Genomic DNA, 24,950 nt, shown 5'->3' on the forward strand with positions numbered 1-24,950 from the left:
ACTTCTACAATTGTACTTCAAAAGATTGCAGAGAAAATATTAATTCAAGGAACTGTAGTAAACAAAGTGTTTCATTCTGCATAGAAAATAATAACATTGCAGTATTCCCGATACTGTTTCTAAAATAGTAATTGATCGAGCATTTCTGCAATATCTGTTTAAAATTTTATTGGTATTTTCACAGAAATGATCACAGGTTTCATTGTATTTTTTGTTGGAAACATTGTTAGTTTTATTCCTCAACTGATCTCCATGTTGGTTCCTCTGCGACATTTTTGTCATTCATTACCCTAATGTAGAAACCGGACTGTTTTTCTTTTAGATTGAAATATCAAAAGCTACTGACTCGAGCAAGTGCCATGCTTTCCAGAAGTCTGCAACACACCTACATTCTGGTGATGTTAAGACCTGATTAAACACAATCAATAAAAATGCAACAGTTGCTTGGCAACAGGAATCATTATAAAGATTAGCATTTCATTGTATACACAGGTATCCCAAGAGCTGACCCTTATCTCCTCTTGATTCATAAAAGTTTTTACCGGCTCAGTGTACATTAGCTAGAGAGTTTTCTGGAGAAGTACCATCACTGACCACCAAAACGCTGGTGCTAGGGCAGTGAGAAACACTGCTTTAGGAAGTGGCTCATGTGGGTATAGATATGCTTATGTGCTTGACCAGAGATGGCATGGTCTTTGTCGGTATACCACTGTGGGAAAGAAAAACACAGAGAATGTTAGTTCTAGCTACATTTAAATTATATAGCTCAAACAGGTTAGACATAAAAATGTGCAGCCATTTAAAATTATCCCAGCATGAGGCTAATTCAGCATGGAGGCAAAGACACGACAGTGGTAAGAAGCTGCTATGAGAGTTTTGTCCCTGCTTTGTGCCTGGGCTATACCATCTATTGACAGCCATGCACTTGGCTTTCTTCTATACTTCATCCTTTTCAGCACTGCTCCCCAGGGGCTGGGAGAAGGTAGGAAAGGAAGAGTTTGCACCTTGGTCTGAGAGTTTCCATGTACAGCACTAAGAAGGGGCAAATAGCTACTTGTCTTACAAGTTCAATAGAGAACACACCAAATGTGATGGACAGGTTATTGTGGACTTAGCTGAAGTTAACCTTTCCTTGTTTCCTATCTGTAAAGTACTATTCATTGGACTTTGGGTATATGCATAGATTGGGATTGACTTGGCTGTTTGTCTGACAGCACAAAAAAATTAACCAAATGAAAGATTAGGTAAACAGGGTCAAAACCAAGAAGGAGCTGCATTACTTTTTTTTTTTGTTGTTGTTCAGAAGATACAGGGGTGCGTTATGTTAAAATTTCGGTTACTGAACATGAAATGCAAGCATGTGAACTTTTATTTGAGATGGCAATTGATTTATAACATAACAACAAGGAGCTTTTGCCATTATTCTTACAATGCAAACCCATTTGTATGATGATAAACAAAACAGAACCATACCATTGCCTGAAAATCCACTTCAGCATCAACAAGAGCTTTGGAAATCTGCGCTGCTTGCTGAAAGTGAACGTTATCTGAAAAGTGGAAGAAGAGGAGGAAAAAGGTAAAAAAAAAAAAAAAAAAAATCACTTCTGTAGTAGTCAGGGGGGAAAAGCAAAGCAATGAACACAGTAGACTCCCCAGCACTGCTGCCTGAAACACAAATTAGTTGCAGAAAGCAGTATTATTTTATTGACGTAAATGTAACAGCCTTGCCCCTTCATGCTTTTGTTTTGTCAGTAGTAGAATTGCGAACCTGTCTGTAATACTAAAATGTCTAATTAACTGCAACTCACCATCTGCTGTTCCATGAATAAGGAGATATTCAACTTCCTTGAATTTTTCAGCTCTGGCCATTACTGTTGAACTCTGAAATTAAAGAAAAAGGGAAAAAAAAAGAAAAAAAAAGAAATGAGGTGCTATTTATTAGAAGACCATTTGCTACCAACTGACTTTGATTCCTGTTGACACAGTCTGGGGTCCTTCAGATAAAACCAACCACCCCTGTTGCCCCCCTCCCCCCGCCCCCGCACAGCGTGTTCACATACCCAACAGCACTGGGAGCGCTCTCAAACCATTCTACACCAGTCTGTAATTACTACCACAGGTTATGTCTGCAAAGCAACGGGCAATTCCAGAGGGGAAGAGTTTTGCGAGTGAGATGATACACATTTAATGCATTGCTAACATGTTGTTAGCCTGCAGCACACCACTTGCCATAGGTTTCCTGTGCGACTGCAGACAAGTTAAAAAATGTTGCCATGGCAACAGTGCACCCTATGATAGCAAGGAGTAGATATTGCAAAGATTACACGCGTTATCTTCCCCACCAAAATGTACACTAGCATACCTGTAGGTAAGTCAACAGAGCTAATATTTAATCTCAAGTAAAAAGAGCTGACCAGAAGTTTAAAACACTGCTCTCCCCTAAATATCATAGAGAAAGGCCTGAAGGGAAAGCCCACTAGCCAAAAAAAAAAATCTATAAATAGAAGTCAAGCTATCTTTTGGGAATTGAAACACAATACAGTGATTAAAAAAATAAATAAGCAACTATGATTAATCAAAAAACTTAAAACACAGTAACAACATACTCCCTGGAACATACTGACCACCTGACTTGGTACTGTGACTCGGTACTACCGAATGAGGAAAGTAAAGATTGCAGGTAAGAAGATCTTTAATTTGGGCAGGGAAAGGGAAATAGGACAGTGCATTGCCATGAGAGTGGGAAGAAGGAAAGGGACAAGAGATGAAACATTTCAGGCTTGATAAGACAACCAGCAAAAATGGGGTAAAAATATGGTGAATTAAATTTCCTTCTATTAGTAACATTATAGGGGTTCCCTGCTGAAAATGGCTGAACCCCTGCAGAAGTTTTCTCTATATTACAGCAATGTAAAAGCCACTATGGCAAGGAAAAAAAAAACGGTAAAAATTAGGAAAAAACACAAAGTGTTCTAATTTCCTTATGCCTCTTGTACACTTGTGAATCTTTAAAGCAAGCATAAATATTGAAGTCCCTTTGTTGTGGCAGAGTAGCATAACCACAACCCTCATAAGTGAAATGAGTTCTTTGTAGTTCTTCAACCAAATTTAAAAAACAAGTTCAGCAGCGAGGAAAAAAGATAACATTGCAATTGCCCTCTTGATAGGGAAAGGCTGCAGAGCACCAGAAATCCCATCTAATGTATGGAAATCCATGCACACTATCCATTGAAATGAGTTGGTATCACAGAGCAAGAAGAGATAGTTATGAGAGTGCCAAAAACTAGAGAGAGGACTTTGCTTCGAATTGAAGAGCACTGGTACAGCAGCTGACCAAAAGAACAATTCAGAAAGTAACGGCCCAGTGATACAAAGAAAAAGAACTTAAGTAGTATCCTTTGCATCATTTTCCACATGTGCAGGGGAAACTTGAGAAATTGCTTTTATAAGCTTTCTTCCAGCAAATCAGTGCTGGTTTAAGGGACAGCAAACCTTCTGCAAGTGGAAGCCTGACTTGAGCTACGCTTCTGAGAACTCGACTTTCCAAAAGCAGTTTCAGAAAAAGGGTAACACTACTTTTCCCCTCCAAGCAATAAACAAAATTAAGCTATTTGTAAAATACTTCAGAAAGAAGGAACACACAAAAGAGAGACTTTCTCAGGGTTTTTTTATCACTTGCAAGGGAGGTCTGTGCCCATACTCAACATGAAGAGTCCCTTCCCTAAAATGTACTTTAAGGACACAGCACTTCTGCCAAAAAAAAAAAGGTTGCAAGATAGGGAGCAATCTCAAGTTAGGCACAGATACAGCACAAAGCAACAGCTACATCAGCTGAACAAACCTCAAGTGGACAGCAAATACATACAACTTAATTTACACCTTCCCTGTCATAGCTATACTGCCGGGACAAAGGTTCTCCAAAGGTAACGTGAACAAGTGCTGAGAATTGGGCCCTGCTGAGTGTAACTAACTGGCTTTTCTACAGCTCACACAGCAGTCAACATTTTATCAGCACTCCACAAACAAGTTAAGGTTTGGCTGAAACTGAAGGTCTCTCTCCCTTTAGCATATTCTCAGATAATAGAACAAATGTCAAATCAGTACAAGATGGCATATTTACAAAATTGTACCCTGTTTTGCATAACCTAATGATGCAGCAGTTCTTAAGGACTGAACATTTCAAATCTGCTAGAAAAAGATTGCCAAATCTATGACTGTTTCAAACACTTGCCAAAAGCATATCAAATTCAGAGCGAACTGCAAAATAATCTTCTCACAAGTTGAACAGTCTCTTTGATATGCTTTACGTGGCTACTGCATCTGACCTCTGCAGCTCTGCCCTCGGTTGGTCTCAAGTCTTTTACATCAGGGTCGGGTCTTCCCGGGCAGACAGCTTTGCTGCCGTTCAGCCTAGGATCCCTACGCTATCATACTGCGAGCTCCACCCATGCTTGCTCCTTTCTTTAACAAAGCTTTGATTTTTTTAATAGTTCACAAGTACCTTAAAAGGCACTGATCACACCTAATTAGCCTACTTAGAGAAGTGCGAGTCTTGACTCTTGACAAAAAGTATTTATCTCAGATTTGTCTTCCTTCAGTGAATGTGAAACCCACCGTCACAGTCATACAAAGGTGGGTGCACCCCTCTTACCAAAACTAGTTCATTGAGACTATATTGACAGTCATTAATAATACTCTGCACATTAGGAGGGCGCCTAGCAGCACCCATTTTCTCTACGCAGGGGTGTATGCAGTCTCGTTTCTTTTAAATTAGGGCACACAGTACAGAGTTTATGCAACCTTTCCCTTCTCAAGCCAGCTTGATAGCGGATGCAGCAGGATAGAGAGTATATGATGCAGCACGCAAACCTGACAGTATGAAGTTAACAGTTCAAAAATGCTTTAACAGCTTCAGCTAGGAGAGCTTTCAGTACATGTTTTGCATTTACTTGCTAAAAAACATTCAGTTCAGAAAACAGCTCTGCTCAGCAACAAGGGGCCAGGCTGGCTACTGGGACTGGGGCACGGAACAAAGGGGCTGTAAGCCAGGAACACGCTGGGCTGAAGTCAGTAAGGGTCTTCAGCAACACCGCAATCCCACAACCCTTCCATTGATGCTACATGAAAGCATCGACCTCACTTCTTGAGCTACCCACCCCTCCAGGTTTATATGGAACAGTAAATTCCAAGGAATAGATGATTTGGGGCTTTTAACAACGAATGAAGACTTAAGTTGCGTTTTCCTATCTCCAGAAGCAGCAGTGAAGTGTGACAATCTGATCTGTGCAATTACCCCTCCTCCATCTAGCCACCATTCTCCCCAATTAGTCCTCTGAGTAACACATTTGAAACCTTTAGCTCTTTGGTACTGGCAGTTTCAACGTGGCCATTGCCAGCAATGGAGACTATGCCAAGAAAATCCGACTCCTGGCTTGAAAGGATTAAACAGTCCTCTGTTGCCATCTGTGCCGTGAAGCTGGTGAATGACTTTGTGCACCCAGAGCGTTAACGTTCGTTCTGCACGACGACAGTAACTTCTATTTACACTGCTACCTCGCAGACCTCCTACTGTTCCCACTGCCTTAAAGAAACCCGTTTGGAAAAAGGCAGGCAGGCGGCTGCAGGCTGCTGGTCAGTCCCCAGTGGGCCGGAGCAGCTCGCTGGTCAAAAGAGGCAGACACAGCATCAAGTCTTCCAGCAGCCGCTGCCATTGTTCTCAATTTTGACCAAAACATCTGATACGGCAGTTGACAAAACTAGACTACTGTAGTGATACATCCAAACAGACGTTTCAGTCCATACTTGTATGCATTTATATGTTTTACCGTACTTTTAAATCAATGCAACAACCCTCACCCTTTTTTCTCCCCCGATGACATTTAATTGCATCAAGACACAATCAGTGCTAAACTGTCATCTTTACCAACCCAAACACAGAGAATGCCCCATCTCTTTTCCTCTAACACCCGTGTTGGTTCCAGCATCACCATGTCTGGACACCTCTGTGAAACATCCCAGTAACCAGGGCACAAAGTACCCCCTCAGATCGCCCGCAGTTCTCCAAAAGCCACTGCATTTCCACCTAGATCTGAAATTTAGCAAAACCTTACAGAGGGCTTGGGCTGCTGTGCCCTACTCCCAGCTACCTGGGACAAAGTCCTGGAGGCAATAAAAAGCAGCTGACACACAGAAGAGTAAGTCAAACGATTCATCGTGCCATAATGAAGACAAGAAATCTATAGGTGTTTTTCTCCCATTGGAAAACCTGGAAATTCCCTCACTTCTGGGCAAACATTAGTCATTTTAGACCAAGCCTTGGACATCCTGCGTTCCTGGAGATGGGGCCAAAATTCCAGCCCCAACACTGCTGGCTCTCAGGTGGTCTGCAGTTTTTTTGGTGTGATCAGAGGACTTACCTACCTGCCGAAGTTTCCTAATATTTGGGAGATTTTGCTTTCCCTGAAAAAACTTGCAGATTCCTAAAGCAAGAAAATTCACACAATACCCTCTTTTTCTTTTCAAATTACATTTCAGAAGAACTGGAATACATTTGTTTTGGTGGAAATGTTGTTTAATATAAAGCACAGTTTGCCCACCAGCATATTAAATTTTAAAACAAATTTGTTTCTTGGTGATTAAAATAAAACAGTTTTTACAGCTTGTTTTGCAGTCTGCAAAGTAGCCAAATGGAACTGAATGTAAAAAAAAAAAAAAAAAAAGACAACAACAAAAAAAAACCCAACAAACCCAAAAAAGCCAAACACACCGAACAAAGAAAAGAAAACCCACACCATACAGCAAGCGGTAACTGCCTCACGCAAATCCAAATGCATGGGACTACAGCCTCTAAAAGCACAATGCAACAGTTATAGCTGGAAAGACGACACAAACTTATTTCTTCTCATGGGGAAGGAAGCAGAGTGTATAAAGAAAAATAGAGTGGTTTAGAAAAGAAAAAACACTCTTAAAAAATGAAATAAAGTGATTTCTTTCTTACATTATAGTTTTTCAAGTTATCACTCGCTATAGGAAGGCCCATGTATCGCTCCGTGTATATTGAATCTGTAATAAAAAAAAAAACAAAACCAAACCAAAACAGATCCAGAATCTGCTACCTAATTTCAATCTGTCTGTCTACCAGAAATTTTACCCACTGCTACAAACAATAAAAATGCATACTGGAAACGGGGGGAAGCATGAGGGGGGGGAATGATAAAAACAGGCTTTCCACAATGAGGCGTGTAGGTAACCATCATTATTCAGAATATTTAATCTTCTTGTTGCCATGGACACCTGAATGCTGAATATTAATAAAGTACTTTGTGTCAATGTTACCTTATTGTTATTCTTTCACTAATCCTAAGAAAATTACTGAAAATCCTGCAGTAAAGGAGTAGCATTTGAAAAAAATCTTAGATTATTTTATCTAAATGTTTCCTTCTAAAAATCTGTAAGATGAAAATGTAGCAGTAATTAGGACTCAGCTTCGCTCTATGTTATATATAGTAAAAATTAAGTATCTCTGATTTTCCAGAGATTTTTCAGCATGGTATCATATTACTTTTTTTGCAGATTTGCTGCTTTATTTTAAGCCATACAAATCAATGCTCTGTTGCCATATTCTAATGTCCGTGTGACTTCATCAGTGTGGCCACACTGGGTTGTTTTTTTTTTTTAATGTTGAATATGCATGATTTCATAACCCTTTTCTTTATCTGATCAACTAAAAGTAGAATTTTAGACATCCTGATCTTCATTAAAAAAAAAAAAAAAGTTATTTCCTGCATACTGTAATATTCATGTCCAAAACATTATGAAAACATCCCTACATCCTCAATGCACTACTGCTAATACCTGGGAGTATGATTTGATCTGTTGAATTAGCCAGAGCACATAATGCGCTATTATAAGCCTCTGTGCTAGTTGCAGAATGATAAATTATGCCTTATTTAGCAGAGGTTTGCCAGGAAAAGCTTTCCCTTGAATGTTTTTGGACAAATTGAAACAAGAAAAATGTCAAAATGTGGTTACATTGTACCAGCACATATTATATTTTTAACTGTATATAATTTTTTTAATCTGGGAGGAGGCTCCCTATACCTGTATTTATAGCCTTGTGCAACTACAACCTTATACACTATAGGCTTGAAGCACGTTCAGACTTGTCTGCTTGTTCAGGTTTTCCTCACATCAAGCTGTTCTTAAGATTATTTAGATTTACGAAATCCAAATTTTACACTCTGAACGGAAAAAAAACCCAAAGACAATTCAAATCCTATCCTGTTACTTTGAGACAGTAAATTACAATGCAAGTTCATTGTTAAGCCTCACAGTTTGTTCTTATAAGTGAAGTAATATTTTGAAGAAGCAAAATCTAATAGCGATGGATTTCTGACACACAATACTGGTCTCGGAACACGTGGCAGCTTTGGAAAGCGAACACAGACACATTACAGCAATACTACAAATATTACAATAATTCAGCCTTCATTAAAGGTTAAAGAGATTACCTGGACTTTTTAAAGCGGGAAATAAGATTTAGGGAATTGGTTTAACTCTGAAATGCAGTACCCAAGAGTTCATAAAAACAGACCAAGTGGCATTTACATGGCATCTAGTAGATAATCAAAGTTCCGCGCGATGAATCAACACTTTGCAGCATGTGCACTGCAAGACATATGGGAATCCTTGTAACGAGGAAGCCATCACATACCATAATATTGCCAACGTGACACGGGGGCAACCGCTATTCCACACTTGAACACGCCGCTTCCAGAGCCAAGCACCATGGAGGTCACATATCCCCCATACGACTGAGAAGAAAACATTGCTGTTATTTTAGTCGGAAAGAAAAGGATGGGGCCCATCTGCTAAACGGTTCATCAGACATTTATAGGCTCAGCGTTTTTCATATTAATGAACTCCATTCTGAATTTGGGTCAGATCTCACCCTGCCTGCTCAGTGGGGGAAAGAGGCACCAAACAGCGCATGGCAGCTGCGGCGCTGATGAATGAGGACTTGCTGGGGAAAAGGGGCGCCAACGCCGCTGAACTGTGACTCAGCGAAGGATGACAGTGTGTGGTAGCACCGTAGGCAGCAGCGAAAGACAGGAAACAAGACACTGCTGAACCGCTGCGTCCCTCTCCGTGCTGGGGGCGTGGGTGGAAGCAGAGCTGGGGCCCACAACGCGCCTGATGAGTAGCTGCACCGGGGCACCCGAAAATTTACAACTCCCTCAGAGCGGGCCTACGGCAGCTCACTTGCTAACTCTCCTCCAAAGCGTCAAGAGCAAGACTGTGACTGGGGAGCGAAGGATCTTCTGCTGCGTCTGTGGGAGGAACTGTGCAGCGACACACTCCTTGCTATGCACAGAAAATTCACTCGCAGTCTAGCCCGATACACAGATGAGTAAATATCTGACACACTTGAGCATCCAGGCAGCACGATACCTAAACAATGTCGCCAACCGCCCAAACGACTGCCCTCGCTAGAGTTTGAAGGGGTTATTTAGGAAAATGTGCCCACCCGCAGTCAAAAAGAAGAGCAATTTTTGGATCTCATTCCTGTCTTGAAACCAGATTACAGGCAAATGGAACTGTGTCTTAGTTCAGAGCCCTTAAATGTTTGCTCCAACTTCAATAGGTCCCCCCAGTGAGATCAGCAAAGTAAAGCACGTACTTAGTAATTAAACCCACGTATGAATACGTTGCCTAACCTGGCCACCATAAAGATACTACTGACAAACCTACGGCAAACAAAACTAACGTTCATAGGCGACAGGCTGACAATGAGCGGCTGACAACCTGAAAACTCAAGAGATAAAGAAAATCTGCCCACAGGATCAGCATCCAGCACACGTAACCCCAACCTAGCTCCAAACAGGATCGCTCTTCAAGTACTCATCCCAAGGCTCATAAGGAATAAGGTGGGAATGCTTTAAGTCCTCCATTTCTGCAGAAAGAATTTCCCTCCCACTAAAGTAAATACCACTACATTTGACTTCATATAACACAGAGATGTTTATCCCCACAAGAAAAGTTAGTAAAGGCACCGTCATCACCGTCTTGCCCTCAAGCAATTTATTCCCTGGTGCCTGTCACCAGCAGTGACCAAATTTCAGCTAGCAATTTAATTCAAGATCCTGCGTGCCATCCTGCATATACTTAAATAGAGCATGCTTAAACAGCTCATGCAAGAATACTCCCCGTGACACCAGAAGCAGCAGTGGAACAGCGGCCTGGGACAGAGAAATGTTCAGAGTTTGAGTCAAATACATACCACTAATACTACCTACATACTTAGCCTTGCAGCTGAGGGGGTATGTATATGCTATCAAACACTCCCCTCTACTGTGACAGGTTTTAAAGACACATCAAGTCAGAGAAATTTGGCCTCCGGTTGGAAATACTGCTGAAATAAAACATAGCCAAGCACAACAATACGGCAAATTTAAATATTCTCAGGCTGCTAGTAAAAACAGAACAACTGTGCCACGCAGCTGGTTCACATGTAATTTTACATTTTTTTTTTTTAAATTAGAGTCATCTGACTAATATAAAGAAACACTAATGAATATCCACAGGGATATTATTATTTTTTTTTTTTTAAAATATTGGTTCATCTTATGCACAGGAACTTGACAGTACCCCTTTAAACTGTTATTAATCGCTCTAGTAGTCCCGATTTCTGCCTTCAAACTTCCCGAATGCTTACAAAGGGCCAATGAACACAAGTGCTTGTAAGATGTAATTCATCAGTTCACGGACTGTGCCATGACCCCAGAGGTGCCTCATGCTAAATACTGCAGCACCTCACACACACAGCAGCGCAACAAATAGTTGTTACAATTAAATAATAAGCCAGCCAAACTTATTTAATTACTTACCCAACCCCAAATAGCTATTCTGTTCTTATCAACAAAGCTCATTTCAGAAAATTGTCTAAAAGCAAACAGAAGAATGAAATGCTTAATGGATTGCAGGTATTGGCCTTTACACAGATGTGCCAATTTTCCACCGTATCTGCCTCTTTCTATTGTACAAATAAGCATTTCCCACTTCATCACAGGGGCGGCATATGAAAATATTCAGTACTTCAGGCATGTGTGTCTTTAAGAAATTCAGAAAAACATCTGTGCGTGTGAAAACCCCAAACCTGGACATTCTGTAAAAGCCCTCAAACCACACTCACTGACATTTGTATTGTATTAGGTTAGATTTCATTAGATTTCACCACCTGTCTCACCTTTATTTTTTTAAAGAGAGGAGCAACACTCAAATTGCAGCAGCAAGAGACAGGCTGATACCTGTACATCCAGTCAGGGTTTTTTAAAAAAAAAAAAAAAAAAAAAAGATTCTGAAATGCTATTTGTTTAAACTCGATAACATTTCAAAAACCCCAAAAGCAAACCCCATAAGATCACTTCTTTGTGATTCTGAGATTCATACTGACATCATTTGGTTTAGTGAAGTTCTACAAGCATAAACCAAGTGACAAAGATGAACTACGATGCAAAGGCTGAGTAGTTCATACAAATAACTTTGTCACAACAGAAACGTGAAAAAGCTCGGAGTAAAACTTCCAGCTCCAAGTTCCTTGGTAGCATGCTCTTCTACTAACGTGACAGCTATCATCTCTATAAAACCAGGGAGACGGTAAATTTGTATTACAGCATTAACTCTTCTTTCTTTTCAAGCATAAAATGATGGATGGCCCATAAATGACACACTTCAGCATCCAAAACTAACGTAGAATTTAGTTATGTTTGTGCCATAATTTCAAGATGACCATTCAAACCCTTCATCTCTTTTTTTTTTTTTTTTTTTCACTACACAATAAGCACAGAAAAGAAGGAGCAGGTGTTGACCCTTTCACTCTAGCTTACCTGGCTGCTTCTATCTGATCTTCCACTTCGTATGTTCCCAGTCTTCGGTTTATTGCGTGCATAATTTCATCTCCTTGGTATCCACTTCCTCTGCCATCGAAGCTGGCCACAATGATGTGCTCGGTGCTTGCAAGGTACGTAGCCCAGCTGATTCGGAAGGCATGATCTACTTTCTGACTACAGGGTCCTGCATACCTGGGTGAAAAATGCCACAGAATTCAGGCATTTACTCTCCACCTATTCTCACATCAAGCATTTGAAAGACATTTATTGCTGACAATTTTGAGCCACCAAAGAAGGGTAAACTTTTAAACTGAGCAAACAAGACAAGTGCCACTGACTGACTCCAAACTGCTGCTTTGCCGGGGCACTAAAAGCAATATGCTTTTTAAAAACGTCAACTCTTAATCAAGAAAGCAGACTGGGTATTCTTTGTTTTATTGCTTTCTGCTCTAATAAGAGACTTTCGTTATTTTGGCTTCAAGCAGCTTATCAGAAATCCAAACCAAATTCTTTTTTGCGTTGGCATATCTAGTCATCCCAGTTTCAAAGTGATGCTCTTTAACTCCTTTTGTTCCATTTACCCATAATTTACTTGGTTAAAGTCCGAGATCAACAAATAGCCTTCATTTGGGAAAACGAAAAAGATCTTTTTCTTCATTTTTAGTGTCTCATCAGTGTTCCCTACAGTCTAAACTATTTCTTATGCAGGCTGAGAAAGTGGAAGCAAAACTGTAATTGTAACTTTCGGTTTTAAAATATTCGGAAGCACTTGAGCACTATGAAATGACACTCTCTGAGTGCCTGGATGGTAAATCTGTTTGCAGTGCACTTCTGTAGCAACGGAGTAAGATATAGAAAAGTGGCTCTTATGGTTCTATAACCCATTTTTCCCAGTTTTAAAAGCAAAGAAAAAACTACTAGGAATTCTCTCTATCAAGCTTTGCTTCTATACACTATGGATCCTGACGCTTCCAAAGGAATTTCTTGTATCAAGATCCCAATGAAGCACTGGTAATCCCGACAAAGGCCCAGGTAAGTCAATAAAAATAGAATCAAAACCAAAATAAGTTAAGCAGCAAAGAGCACTGCCCGCTCATTAAAGTGTTCAACAGGCGTATAAAAAAGTGTTACAGTGCTACCAAATTACATTATACAAAGATGTATCTAACAATTTAACAGCTAGCTTCCTTCTGGAGTTAGCTTTTTGTAAAAAGAGGAAAAGGTTAGTGTTTCTGTTTTAATGCATAGCTAAATTTCAGTAATTTCCAGTTAGAAGCAAACATACCAGCACGAACAGAAGTGCCTGTGGAAGAATGGACCAAACAGCACGTGCTCGTGGTCTTGAATTTATGAAAATAGAGTAAATGCAATTCTGAGCACAGGATGCAGTTTTCCAAAACCAGTTGTCAGTCAAATATCATGGAGAAAATGCATCGTCACACTCACTACTTCAGCTTTAGGATACACAACTTATTTGAGGTGCCATTTGGGAACGTAATTTCATTGAATGTTATCCCAAACGAATTCAGAGCAGAGAAGGAGGCAAGCTAACGCTAACATCCTGGCTTTTAAGTCAGATGCAGAATGTATGTGCCTCCTGCCACCAGCAAAATAACGTGCTTGTTAAGCATTACATCATTTTATGGTACAGGAATCTATCACAAACTGGGATACGCCTCACTTTTTTCACTCCCAGTTAAAAGTACTTCAAGAAGTAATTAGAAAACATGCCAGTTTTGTGTTTCCCAATTTTATTAAGAGCATCTGAAGTAGATGAAAGTGATTATTAACACAACATTGCCACGTAACTTGGAGACTTACACATCAAGGAGCAGAGGGTACTTCTTTGATGAATCGAAATGGGGAGGCAGTATCATTTGATACCACAGGTCTAAAAGTGAAGAGAGTTTGACTTAGGTCAGTTCTCCAGTGAAATAACTTGACATGCATTGGAATTCATACAAGAGCACATCTGAGCCATCCCCTAAAAATTAGAAAGTAATTTAATCTGACCTGTCCTAATGAATACATTTATATTTTATTAATGTTAAGTAAGTTGGGGACTCAACATGCTGTCTCGTAACATTATTCTACATCATAAGCTTACATGTAAAACTTGGTAAGTCTCTACAGTGGTAAATCTCCCACTAGATCAAGAATGTTTCTCTGCTCAAATTTCTCTCCCAGCACTAAAAAGAAATTTTTAATATTTTGAACCTGCCAGGTACGCTTTGCACGACAGTTTGTAAAGCATCCCAGAAACATACCCAAATATCTATTATTTCTCGAGCAACATTGATTCCCGTTCCATCTGTTACTCTTTCCACCCAAGCTGACCGAGAGTTAGCTGAACATTTTAAATGCACACCATGCAAGTTTTGTGAACCAATTGGCTCAGTTGTTCACTCACGAATTTTAAAAAAGCTAATGCTGCAAAGGAAGCATGAAGCAAAGCTGATGGACCGCACTGCAGTAATAGCCAGAGTGCAAGTCTTACAGAAATTTCTCCAGATATGAATATGCAAAACATGAAAACGCAGAAAAATTAACAATTTAAGTTGCACACATGAAAATAAGAATAAGCAGAATAAGCAGATTTCTTTGATAACATACGAGGATTTTGTGAGCAGACTTGGAACTTGAAGTAGGACTACATAAATGGATTTTTTTCTCCTATTTGTAACATGAAAAATAGATTCCCCTTACCCAAAAGCTTTTACCCTGAAGAGACGAAGGAGTAAGAACAAAGAGGAATAAAAAGATGAATATAGACGATAGCACGAAGAACATCTTTAAACCTCCATCTTGCCTGGAAGATTTCATCTTTAGCCCTAGTAAAAATGTGATAGAAATAAAAGACAGAAAACACAAAGATAAAGAGAGTTATTATATAAATAAGGTAATAGCGGAAGGAGGGAGGCATCAAAAAGACCAGTTAACAATGACTGACAGAACTCAGTATAGTTTGTAAAATATAATTCCATTAAGAATACTCATTCAATTCTATCAAGAGGAAGTTTGCCATGAAGAGAAGAGCTAGTAGCAAAGGCTGGAGCGAGAAGAGTTCAGACAGGTACCAGGCCTGCTGCTGTACCTCAGCCTAGGAACGCACCAAGAAAGCTTCTGTATCCAGACGAGGAAATTCAGAGGAGCACCGCTAGCAAAGCATTAACTCATTTTCCAGCATTTTGTTCTAGTCTGTATTCAGAACTTTATGTAGTCTTGGAGAGTGAATGTGCTTTTAAGAACGTGACTATTTAATCCAAATATTCCCCTACACAAAGTCAAAGTGATCTTATTGAAATGTAGCCTAAATGACTTTACAAGCTTTTCCATTTAGATTCCGAGTTTGCTTTTTGACAATAACTGAACTTCTCCTTCACTATCCCAATCTGTTAACACAAACCAAAGTGACTTGATCCTGTAAGTTAAGACCTACTTGAATTTATAATTTAATTTAAATTCAACAACGCTTCTTGAGCTTTGTATCCCACCCCTCATTCCTCTTATTTATTTAGTTAATTTAGTGGTAGGAACTTCTGGGGTTTTTTTACGTAACTATCAAGGAAAAAAGGAGTTAAGCCACTTCTTCATGAAAACATCAAGATACCACACTAGGGGAAAAGCATATTTCAGATAAGATATTTTGGGATTTCAGAAAAAAAACAGAATGTTTGGAGATGTCAAAAAAGATAATCTTGTCTTGCCTACAAGTGCTGAATAACTGCAATAATCCCTACTACCCCCATCTTTTCTGTCATGCTTTTCAGCAGAAGACCTTGAAGGACTTGGTGAAAGGGGCAGAGAAAGGTAAAACATGTTTTTGAACTTACTGTATCCAGCTACACTAATGGAGTCAATTTTTTTTGAAGGCATCTGAATATCTTTCAATGAATTTTCCAGTTCAGTGTTATTTTCCAAGTATCTGAGAACTAGACAACAGAGTTAGTAAGAGTCAAAGATTAAATACATTATTTTCAAACGCACGGCTCTTTAATTATGCACTACTTCAAAAATTCAATCTGAGATGATAGCAACCTACATTACAGTCTTTGTTTACTGCAGTTTTTGTTTTTCCTCTCAGATTCAATGTTTACGATATAGTTTTCCTTGAGTAATTTAGTAACTAGGAAGCTGGTTTCCCCATTTTTCATCTAAATGCAATTTCAGAAAAAAACTGAACAATTATCCAGTAAATAAGCCATACATTACTCACTGTTTTCTAGCACAATGTAAAATAATATTAAATAAACTATGAATAAATGTATGCCAAGCTATATAATTTATTCTTCTGGTTAACTATACTGGAGTAATTATCTGGAATGAAATTTACCCTTTGTAACTGACATTTTAATTATTATACTAAGCAACGAGAACAAAAATAACATAAATTTACAGTTCAGTTTTCTGGCTCAACATGAATTATATTTTAAGACAATCCCATACCTTGATCGTCACTGCTTCTGTGCAGAGTAGATAGGGGCAGGCCAGGACCTGTTAACAGAGCACGAAACCTTCGTGTTTGCATACTGCCTCAAAACACAACCTTCGTAAAGTAATTGGAAGTGGATGAATCATAAAAGCTCAGAACTCATTTCCCTCCAGTCTGCTCAAGCTGGATTAAGTTAGTAGGGCCCAAACTCAAGCCACAGGATTCTGTAAAATATTCAGACTGTCTCACAGGCAAACCACATGATTGTGGAGGTACTGAAGAACTAAACTTGCACTCTTCAGCAAAGTCTACCCATCTGTTGTGGACCACGGTTTGGAAATCAGTAAGCCTTGTCAAGAAGGCCACAGCAGTCTTCTTCAAACAACCGCTTTTACAGCCCGACAGAAAAATTCCCTCTGCTGTCTGTCCTTCTTGCCCATAGATCAAGGAAGATCTTGGCATCTTAGAAAGCAACACACATTTCAATTTAAGGGAACTTTTAGAGCAGATTTTATTTTCCCACCCTTTCAGTAATTTATCTATCTCTTGTACTATCCAGCACAAGCACGTACAGGTCAGAGACAGACTACAGTCCTATAGCTTAATTTATGATTGTGTTCACTGGTTGGTTTTTGGTTTTTTTTTTTTTTTTTGAACAGCACTATCCATCTTAATTTTATTCCCACACATAGAGCACTTCTCTTCACCCAGCCTGTTGCTCACCTTGCACCCACAGCCTCCAAATTCCTTCTACAGAGAGAGCTCCCCATGCAGCTCTTGAGGAGATGCACAGCGGACAGGAGTGTTTTGTACCTCTTTCAGGGCCACTGACAGAACTATCAAATTTTTTCCTTATAATTTTGTCAAGGTGCTTTTGAGCTTAGGGGGGAGTATGTTTTTTTGTTGCCAACGCATTTATCCACCGATATCAACACATATCATTGGTACGCAGTGCGTATCAAGATCTTGACGAAGTGAACTTCCCCACCCAACTAATCAGTGAGTCATGTTTATGTCAATTAATTCCAGATCTACTCACCACGACAATCTAGCTGATAATACTGTGCATCTTTGCTGAAGGACACAGAATAATACTGGCATCTTTCTGGATTCAGATCACAGCTAACACATTTAGTAGAATCTGGACTGCTTTCCAAGAGCACTCTGCAAAGTAGACGAGCTCCATTTCAGAGATGAGAGACCTTTTGTTGTTTTTTTTTTAAGCTATGCTAAACAAATGTATGCTTTTTAAATAAGATGACCGAATGAAATATGTTAAAATTCAGAAGTAAAGTCCTTACTGATTTAAAAATTGAAGAAAACAGACTTTAAGCTTATGAGTTAAATTAATACTGGAACTATAATCATAGCAAAAAAAAAAACACGAGAGGTTTTTTTAGGGGTTTGTTGCTTGAGGATTGGTTGTTTCTTTTCACAATTTTCCTTTATTAACTAAACTTATAGAAAAATATTTCAGTTATTTTTACAGTTGATACTCCTACACTGATTTCCATTAACTATCCTATATAGGATCCCACATTAGACTGCAAACAGCCTAATATTTTATTTTGCAATTTCTTAAAGTTTTTTTTTCTTTAACAAATATTTTACTCATACTGCAGAAAAAATTCCTTACTTATAAAGATTTCTTCCTCCTGGCATTCCACGGTTTTTATTACTGATGTAGTATCTACAAAAGCAAAACATACTGGTTTTGGTAAAATCTTTACAGTACATGACAATATTTAAAGGTTTATCTTACATGTTTAGATCAGATTTTTAATGTGTTACATGACACCACCTCCCTGTTCTCCCTCCCTGCTTGCTTAGACCCTTGTTACAAGTGTTCCTATATAGAAGCTTATACAATAACTTAATTACAATACTTACAAAAAGTTATCGGTTACAGCTTCTATGCTGATTACTTCCCATTTTCCTGCAGTAATAGGTACTGGAGCCTGGAGGGGTGGGAAAAGGCAAGGCAAAAAGTAGAATGTGAAGCTCCTCTATCACCAGGAGAAACACAAGTCAGAAGTCCTCCACCTCAGGACTTACCTGTGAGCCATTTATGTAGTGGATGTGCTTGTAACCTTCCGTATCGCTCAAGACTTTGTAGTAGGTAGCATTGTCGGGTGCAAAGTGAGGGACAGATGGCTGAAACTTGAACACCAGAGAGATGTCTATTAAAGCAAACAACAAAACTCCAAAACCAAAATGATAAATTTAGGTTTTGGTATCTCTAAACAGGAGTTTCAACACTTAAAGCAAGGCATCGCTGAACGTACTGCGAAATTTTTTGCGTGCTGATTTAGTAGGTAGAATCTGTAACCATTACCCTAAAAGTAAACACTTAAAATATTTTCTTGCTCCTTAAGCAGTAGAATTTCCTGAGTATTAGCCCTGGTAACTATCGATGTCCCTTCCTATCCTTCCTGAATTTGAAGTCCCACAGGTGCTCCTAGTATCCTACCGTTTTAGGAAACAATATGTGCATCTACTTTTAAAGTCATTGTTTTATTCTGTTGGATGCCAACGTGCAGCTGTAACCTATAGCAATGGAAACATTGCAAATACAGGTTTTCCGTGATGTTATCATTTTACAACACGTATTTGTGAACAAATTCTTTGAACTCTTAATTTTTTTTTTTTTTTTAAGCTTGACAGTGAAAAATGTCCCCCTTTTATTCAATGAAAACAAGCTGCTTTCCAAGAAGAAATTTTGCTAGTAAGCAGGTGATTACCGAACGCCAGAGAACCCAAAACTGGAATGATGTTTTCATGAAGGAACTATCCACTTATCAATTTTGAGTGACAGAAATGAATGGATTCCTTCTACTGACTGTCATTTGGATGTGCTCCACACAGTAGAGAGAAAAGCAGAGGAATGAAATTGAACCTAATGAAATAAAAGTTATTTCTGTGGTGTCTGAAACATCTAGATGTTACTTAGCCAACTGACACAATGCAATTACCTCTGAGATGTTATACCCATTTTTGAAACGGAAAGTGAAACAGAAAGATGAAGTGACTCACCTCTGGTCACTCAGCAAGCAACGACAGAACCTGAGTCTTCCTAACCCACGTGCTCCAGACAATCTCTCCTTCTTCCCTAGCAATATTTTTGCAAAAGAATAACCTGGCAAATATTTTGCTAGCATCTCCCTTATTGCAGTCGTGCTTTTTCAAAGTGTGACTTTCCTTCAACTCAACTGGCAAGCTCTAACTTAGCTCATGACCTGGAAGCCTTATGCAGTAACACAGGCTGTTCTGAGCATTCTTAGATTAAGTATAATTTCATCTCTATTTTTGAAAAAAAAAAATTAAAAGAAAAAAACACTATAGATATATACAAAGAGAGAACTATATGTCTATATATGCATATATATAATTTACTTAAGTTTGTATGGACACTTATGAATTGTACATACATATGTGTATATATACAACTCAAATATATAAAAATATTCCTTATCAGTCAAGTGTCCTTTTATCATCCCTAAGCAGATAAGAAAGGAATAAATATACCTTTCCTATCCCCACTTCAATCCTCCCTACTTTCCACTCCCTTCTCAAACCCAAGAATCATACAGGGAGATTATATTTTTCTTCCAACAGCTCCCAAGATGTGGGTTGTCTCTTTAAAAGAAACAAAAAACCAACAACCTAGTTTAATGGCACAGACTCGCATTTTGCCCTCTCATTTTGCACAACTGTTTACAAAGTCTGCAGCTTGATCATCACATTGTCTAATTGTGAAGCCTTTGCTGCAGAGAAGCAAAATGTGTCAGCGTTAAGGCCTTCCTTTCCATATCAAATTTGACAGCAGGTGGGTTGATCTCTCATCTTCATACTGCGGATGATTTCATCCCTGCTGTTGCCTCCCTCTTTGCATTTCTTTAAACTTTCATTTTTGACTTCAAAAGTGAATTAGTGACTAAAGCATAATCAGTGTGTGGAAAATGCGGGAGTGGAAAGTGTACTCTGTGTTCTCATCAAAAACTCTGAAACTCATTTCTCCCTCCAAGTCTGAACTTTTGCATCTCTGCTTCACTTCCCCCAGATCTTCTGTGTAGTTCATTAGGTGCCTACTCTCTACCATGTACAAAAGGGACTGAGAGGCAGCTTGGAAAGCATCATCCAGACAGTAGCGACTGGTTTGGCAGGAGCGTATGAAAATTTTAATCTGGTCAGTTATATGCACCTTGTCCCTAGTGCTCTCCAGTGGATATTTTGGGTGGGGGGAAAATAAATAAAAACAAACCCCAAGGAGAACCTGGAATGGTTTGCTGCGATCTGAAACACTAAGAGTGACTTTTGTCCTCCATGCCTTTCCTCCAATACAATTCAAAGGTTATAGGATACACTACTTAATACATTTTATCCCCTGGATCATTCCGGAGGTGGCAGGAAGACTGGAGAGCTGCCAAACCAGCATAGCTGACAACTCTCCCAGAACAAAGGGAATTCTGAATCCTGGCTCCTGCACTCCCCCACCTACCACTACCAAAGTGGTAGGTCAGAATTAAAAAAGAGTCTGGAAGGAGCACTCTGCTTTTTGGCAAGCTGAACACGACACAGTTACAGCTCCAGCCCGTGCTGCACTGTCAGCCCAGCCTGGGAGTTCAAAACCCCATACCCACAAAAGCTTAAAATCGGGAGCAGGGTGGCATGGCAGCTCTGTTGGAGACCGCCGTTTCCTACACGTGTGTATTGCAACAAGCGAACGGATCAGACCTGGACACAAGAGGCATTGCAACCAATGTGAGGCTCATATGAAATTTTCTTAATTATCAGTGTTATTTAGCATGTGGCAGTTTTAGAAATTGAACACTCACTCTGCCAATCCAGCCAGTTTTACTTTCTTCCGTAACTTGTTTTTCCTAAGAAAGAAAAAAACAAACAATCCCACAACAATTATGTTTATTCGACATCAGGCTATGTTTCTACAAAGATAAACATACAGAGATATTCTACTCCTTTCTAGTCTCATTTATCAAGCATTGCAACTCTCCCATCTCCTTTTTCTTACCTGTGGACATGACCAATTTCTAGCAGCGCTGCTGAAGTCACAGACTGTGAGGACTGAAAAATTCTGAATTCTTCTGAGCCACTGCAGACTGATCCTTTCATCTGTCACCCATGTTACAACACTCAAATAATGATCCCTGAAAAAAGCAATAGCATTAGACATTTAAAATCCTCTCCGTAATAGCATACTATACAATAGCATTCAGCAATTCAGTGAATGAGACTCATCTGGCTATTTCAATTTCAATCTACTCTTCAACAATAAACAATGATGCAAACCTAATTGCACCATTTTTTTGCCAATTGTTTTTGCTGCTAGTAGATGCCTTGGTTATTTTCATTCATACAATAAAGCATTAGATAGTTTGTACATATCTGCTTCCAGAAAGACTGCAATTAAATTCTAACAGCCAGATCACTGTTCTCTAACGCATAAAATAATAGCTACTCCAGACTGTTCATAAACCTTGTACTACGTGCATCAAGAGGAAATTCTTCTGAATATCAAGTTGTATGGACCTTAGATTTTGGAATTTTATCCTTAGCTGCAGGAAACTGGTTGCTTGTAAACACTTTCTGAGTGATACATATCGTTGTTCAAGTTAGTGTTCATTTCCATTAGTTAGAATGGAGGGAGAGACCATACCAAGAAGAAGAATTACTATTTGAATATTTTACTTTCATCTTCAGAATACCAACTAGTTGACGTGAAGAATTGGAGTATCTGAAAAAAATATCATTTTCATGAATATTCCTGTATATTAATTTTAAAAAGGCACCACATAAAATTTAGTGGTTTTGTTTACCATTATGATCTGTTAGATGTACTCGTCTCTTCTTATTTTAGATTTCTCCTATCTCCTAGAAGCCTTATGAACTAAAATAAAACAAACCTCCCCTCCAAGGCAAGTATACATTTTTAACCGGAATTTGCACATTTGACTTAGTTCCAAGTTCATGTTCCCTTTTCCCCCAAAGTTAGTTAACAAAAATGTGTGGGAAGTTTTGTGATGAGAGTGAATATCTTCGTGATCATTTGGGGGGAGGAGAAAAAGAAAAAACTACAATTAGTGTGGATGGATTAAAAATATATGCCAACTGGTTACCGACCGCTTTCAGGTTTATTTCTAGTGTGCAGTTCAGAAGTGTTGTTTAAAAAAAAGGTCTATTTTCACATTCATATTTGACTGGGAAGTTGGTAGGTCATTTAATTGCTACTGTCACTGGCTTCAAACAGTGTATTTCAGACCAATAACATTATAAAAGCACTCTGCAGGAGCTTGTTTGGAGAAAAAAAAAAAAAAAAACCACAAAAAACTGCCGTTCTTCATGTACTTATAATAGTGGTTTCCCTTGTCTTGTAAAAGGGGAATTAATTCAAAGTGAGAGAAGTTAACAATTCTGGAAACTATAAATCATCCACCAGACAAGATGGACAGTGCAAGGAAAAAAAAAGAGAACAATCTTATTTATTATGCTATTATTATAACATAGTAAATCTTTTATGGTTATTATATAAAGACTAGGAATGTGCCTTCAGTTTTCAACAACCTATGAAATGTCAACTAAGCTGCAATTAAGTACAGAGTACAGTAGTTCTGTACTGCCCTTCCTCATTTGCTGCTGAGAAGGGATATTCCTGCACTCACTGTCTGGTGCTCTCTACTCTAAAGACGACTTGTTTTTAGGACAGATCATTTCAGACAAGAAGTATCCACTGCCTTCATCCTCCTGTCAACAGGAGCCCCCTGTACCCATGACGCTAAAAGTGGTGTTTAAACACTGTGTTAATTTCACGCTGGTCATTCATGCAAAAACTGTTGGGTTTCATCTACTATCTTATGTGGCAAAGCAATGCCATGCCAGATTTTTGGCAGCTTTCCTTGACAAATAATAAAAGTTTCCCTCTGAAACAGAAGTGCACGGTGCCCCCTTCAAATGTTCGGTGTACAACTCCTGCACATCCCACGAGCTCTGGACAATGCTGCAACAGGCAATTAGGGCACTGCCCCTTGAAATCCCCGGCCAGGCCAGCGGGGTGAGGTATGCCACCAATTCAAACTTAGTTCTACACAGAATTTAGCTCCAAGGAAGTAAAAATAGAATTTTCCCCCACAAAAATTAACCTTTCCTGTCATACAGTGGTATAAATATACATACTGTGCAAATATTCACTACTTTGGGCTTTCAGGAGCAAGACAACCTGACAGCAACATTGCACATCACTTGCCTTTTCCTGCTCATGTACTTTTTCTCTTGCAAAATTCCCCAAGACTTGTTCTGGCCACCTCAACGCCCGCAGGACACACACGCTGAGGCTTAACTGTTATTTGGATCAGCCGTTGGGAGAAAGAGTAAGTTTCAATCCTTGCACTCATCATTCAAGACTTGATTTATCTTTGGATTAATCCTGATTTACAGAGTGTTTACATTCATTTTAAAATGGCTTAAGTCCATATAACTCAGGCCTGCGTTAGCCCGATGGGTACAAAGCTGGAAGGGAGATGATGGTTATTCCCCAACACAGCAGCGTTGTTCAGCTTCATTAGGTGTTAACAAAAGGTAAACCATAACTCCAAGACAGCGGAGACCTTATCAGAACTGACCAAAACATATAATTCTGAGGCACTGAAATTCTGGAGAAAAAGAGCACACATACATAACATCTAGCTATTGCACTATTACTGTACAGAAAGGATAAACAACAACATATTCATAAAACCTTGTGCATCTCGCTTAACACAGAGATGTTAGTTACACTTTGGTAAGGACTGAAACAGAATAGCACTGATATTCCAGTTACAGCTTTTTGGCCACCACGTACAAAATGCTGGTTTTACGCACTAGCTAACAGACCTCTTCCCCTCCCCCCTCCCCCCCCCAAAGTTTATCAGCATAACCTGTGCTTCCACACCCATCATGTTTCTAAGTGCAAACCTCTACAAAGTTTCCACAATACTGTTAAAAAGAAAAAACAAAACCCAAGATCTGGGATACCAAATTCTGTGTGCATGCATTTTAAATCAATTTAGCTGCTCTTTACAAAATACATTTATATCATGTTGTGCATTTCCAGTGGCATTTTGAGAAATACAATTTTCCATTTACTGTGAGAGGTGCTGGTTTTCACCATGTTTCCAAAGAAAACAAACATTTTAAGTATAGATCTGAAGACAACCATGATACCTTGCCTTAGCAAGGAGTTTGCTTCCAATGAAATCAAATCTTCGCTTACCATTAAGGTTTTGTTTTGTTTTTTGTTTTTTTTTTTTTTTTTCCCCCCCAGTGAATTGGAATACATATATTATAATTTGATTATACCAAAACTTGCTCATATTAAAGTTGTACTGTGAAATGACTTCACCATAGTTAGACTCCACTGAATGTGATGAGCCAAGAACTTGTCACATTCTGAATATAACATACATGGAATATGCCATCTATATATAATCACTAGGAGGGTAATCTCTGTGCAGATTTTCTCTGGTAAATCTTGTTGCTACCAGAGCCGTATGACTGGGAAAAACTGCCATATACACTGAATAAACGGTGGTCACACATAAAAGCTCCTCCTCTCCCACCAAAAGAAACAAGCAAATATT

General features: G+C 39.0%; 1 protein-coding gene across 1 annotated transcript in view; it reads right to left on the reverse strand.

The window, feature by feature from the left end:
• Positions 1 to 257: 257 nt before the first annotated feature.
• Positions 258 to 24,950, reverse strand: part of LOC309672049 (dipeptidyl peptidase 4-like) — a gene marked incomplete at its 5' end in the record, with an annotated part of 40,018 nt that continues 15,325 nt past the window's right edge. The window contains 16 exons of the mRNA XM_082483454.1: positions 258 to 709; positions 1,474 to 1,547; positions 1,809 to 1,881; positions 6,998 to 7,062; positions 8,714 to 8,813; positions 10,887 to 10,941; positions 11,886 to 12,080; positions 13,710 to 13,779; positions 15,722 to 15,820; positions 16,335 to 16,382; positions 17,360 to 17,484; positions 17,957 to 18,010; positions 18,211 to 18,278; positions 18,376 to 18,480; positions 21,156 to 21,200; positions 21,350 to 21,485. Coding sequence (XP_082339580.1) covers positions 611 to 709; positions 1,474 to 1,547; positions 1,809 to 1,881; positions 6,998 to 7,062; positions 8,714 to 8,813; positions 10,887 to 10,941; positions 11,886 to 12,080; positions 13,710 to 13,779; positions 15,722 to 15,820; positions 16,335 to 16,382; positions 17,360 to 17,484; positions 17,957 to 18,010; positions 18,211 to 18,278; positions 18,376 to 18,480; positions 21,156 to 21,200; positions 21,350 to 21,485 — 1,411 coding nt within the window. The 3' untranslated portion in view covers positions 258 to 610. The remainder of the gene's footprint in view (positions 710 to 1,473; positions 1,548 to 1,808; positions 1,882 to 6,997; positions 7,063 to 8,713; positions 8,814 to 10,886; positions 10,942 to 11,885; positions 12,081 to 13,709; positions 13,780 to 15,721; positions 15,821 to 16,334; positions 16,383 to 17,359; positions 17,485 to 17,956; positions 18,011 to 18,210; positions 18,279 to 18,375; positions 18,481 to 21,155; positions 21,201 to 21,349; positions 21,486 to 24,950) is intronic.

This window comes from Vanellus vanellus (genome assembly GCF_965231255.1).
Source record: "Vanellus vanellus genome assembly, chromosome: 5".
Lineage (NCBI taxonomy): Eukaryota > Metazoa > Chordata > Aves > Charadriiformes > Charadriidae > Vanellus > Vanellus vanellus.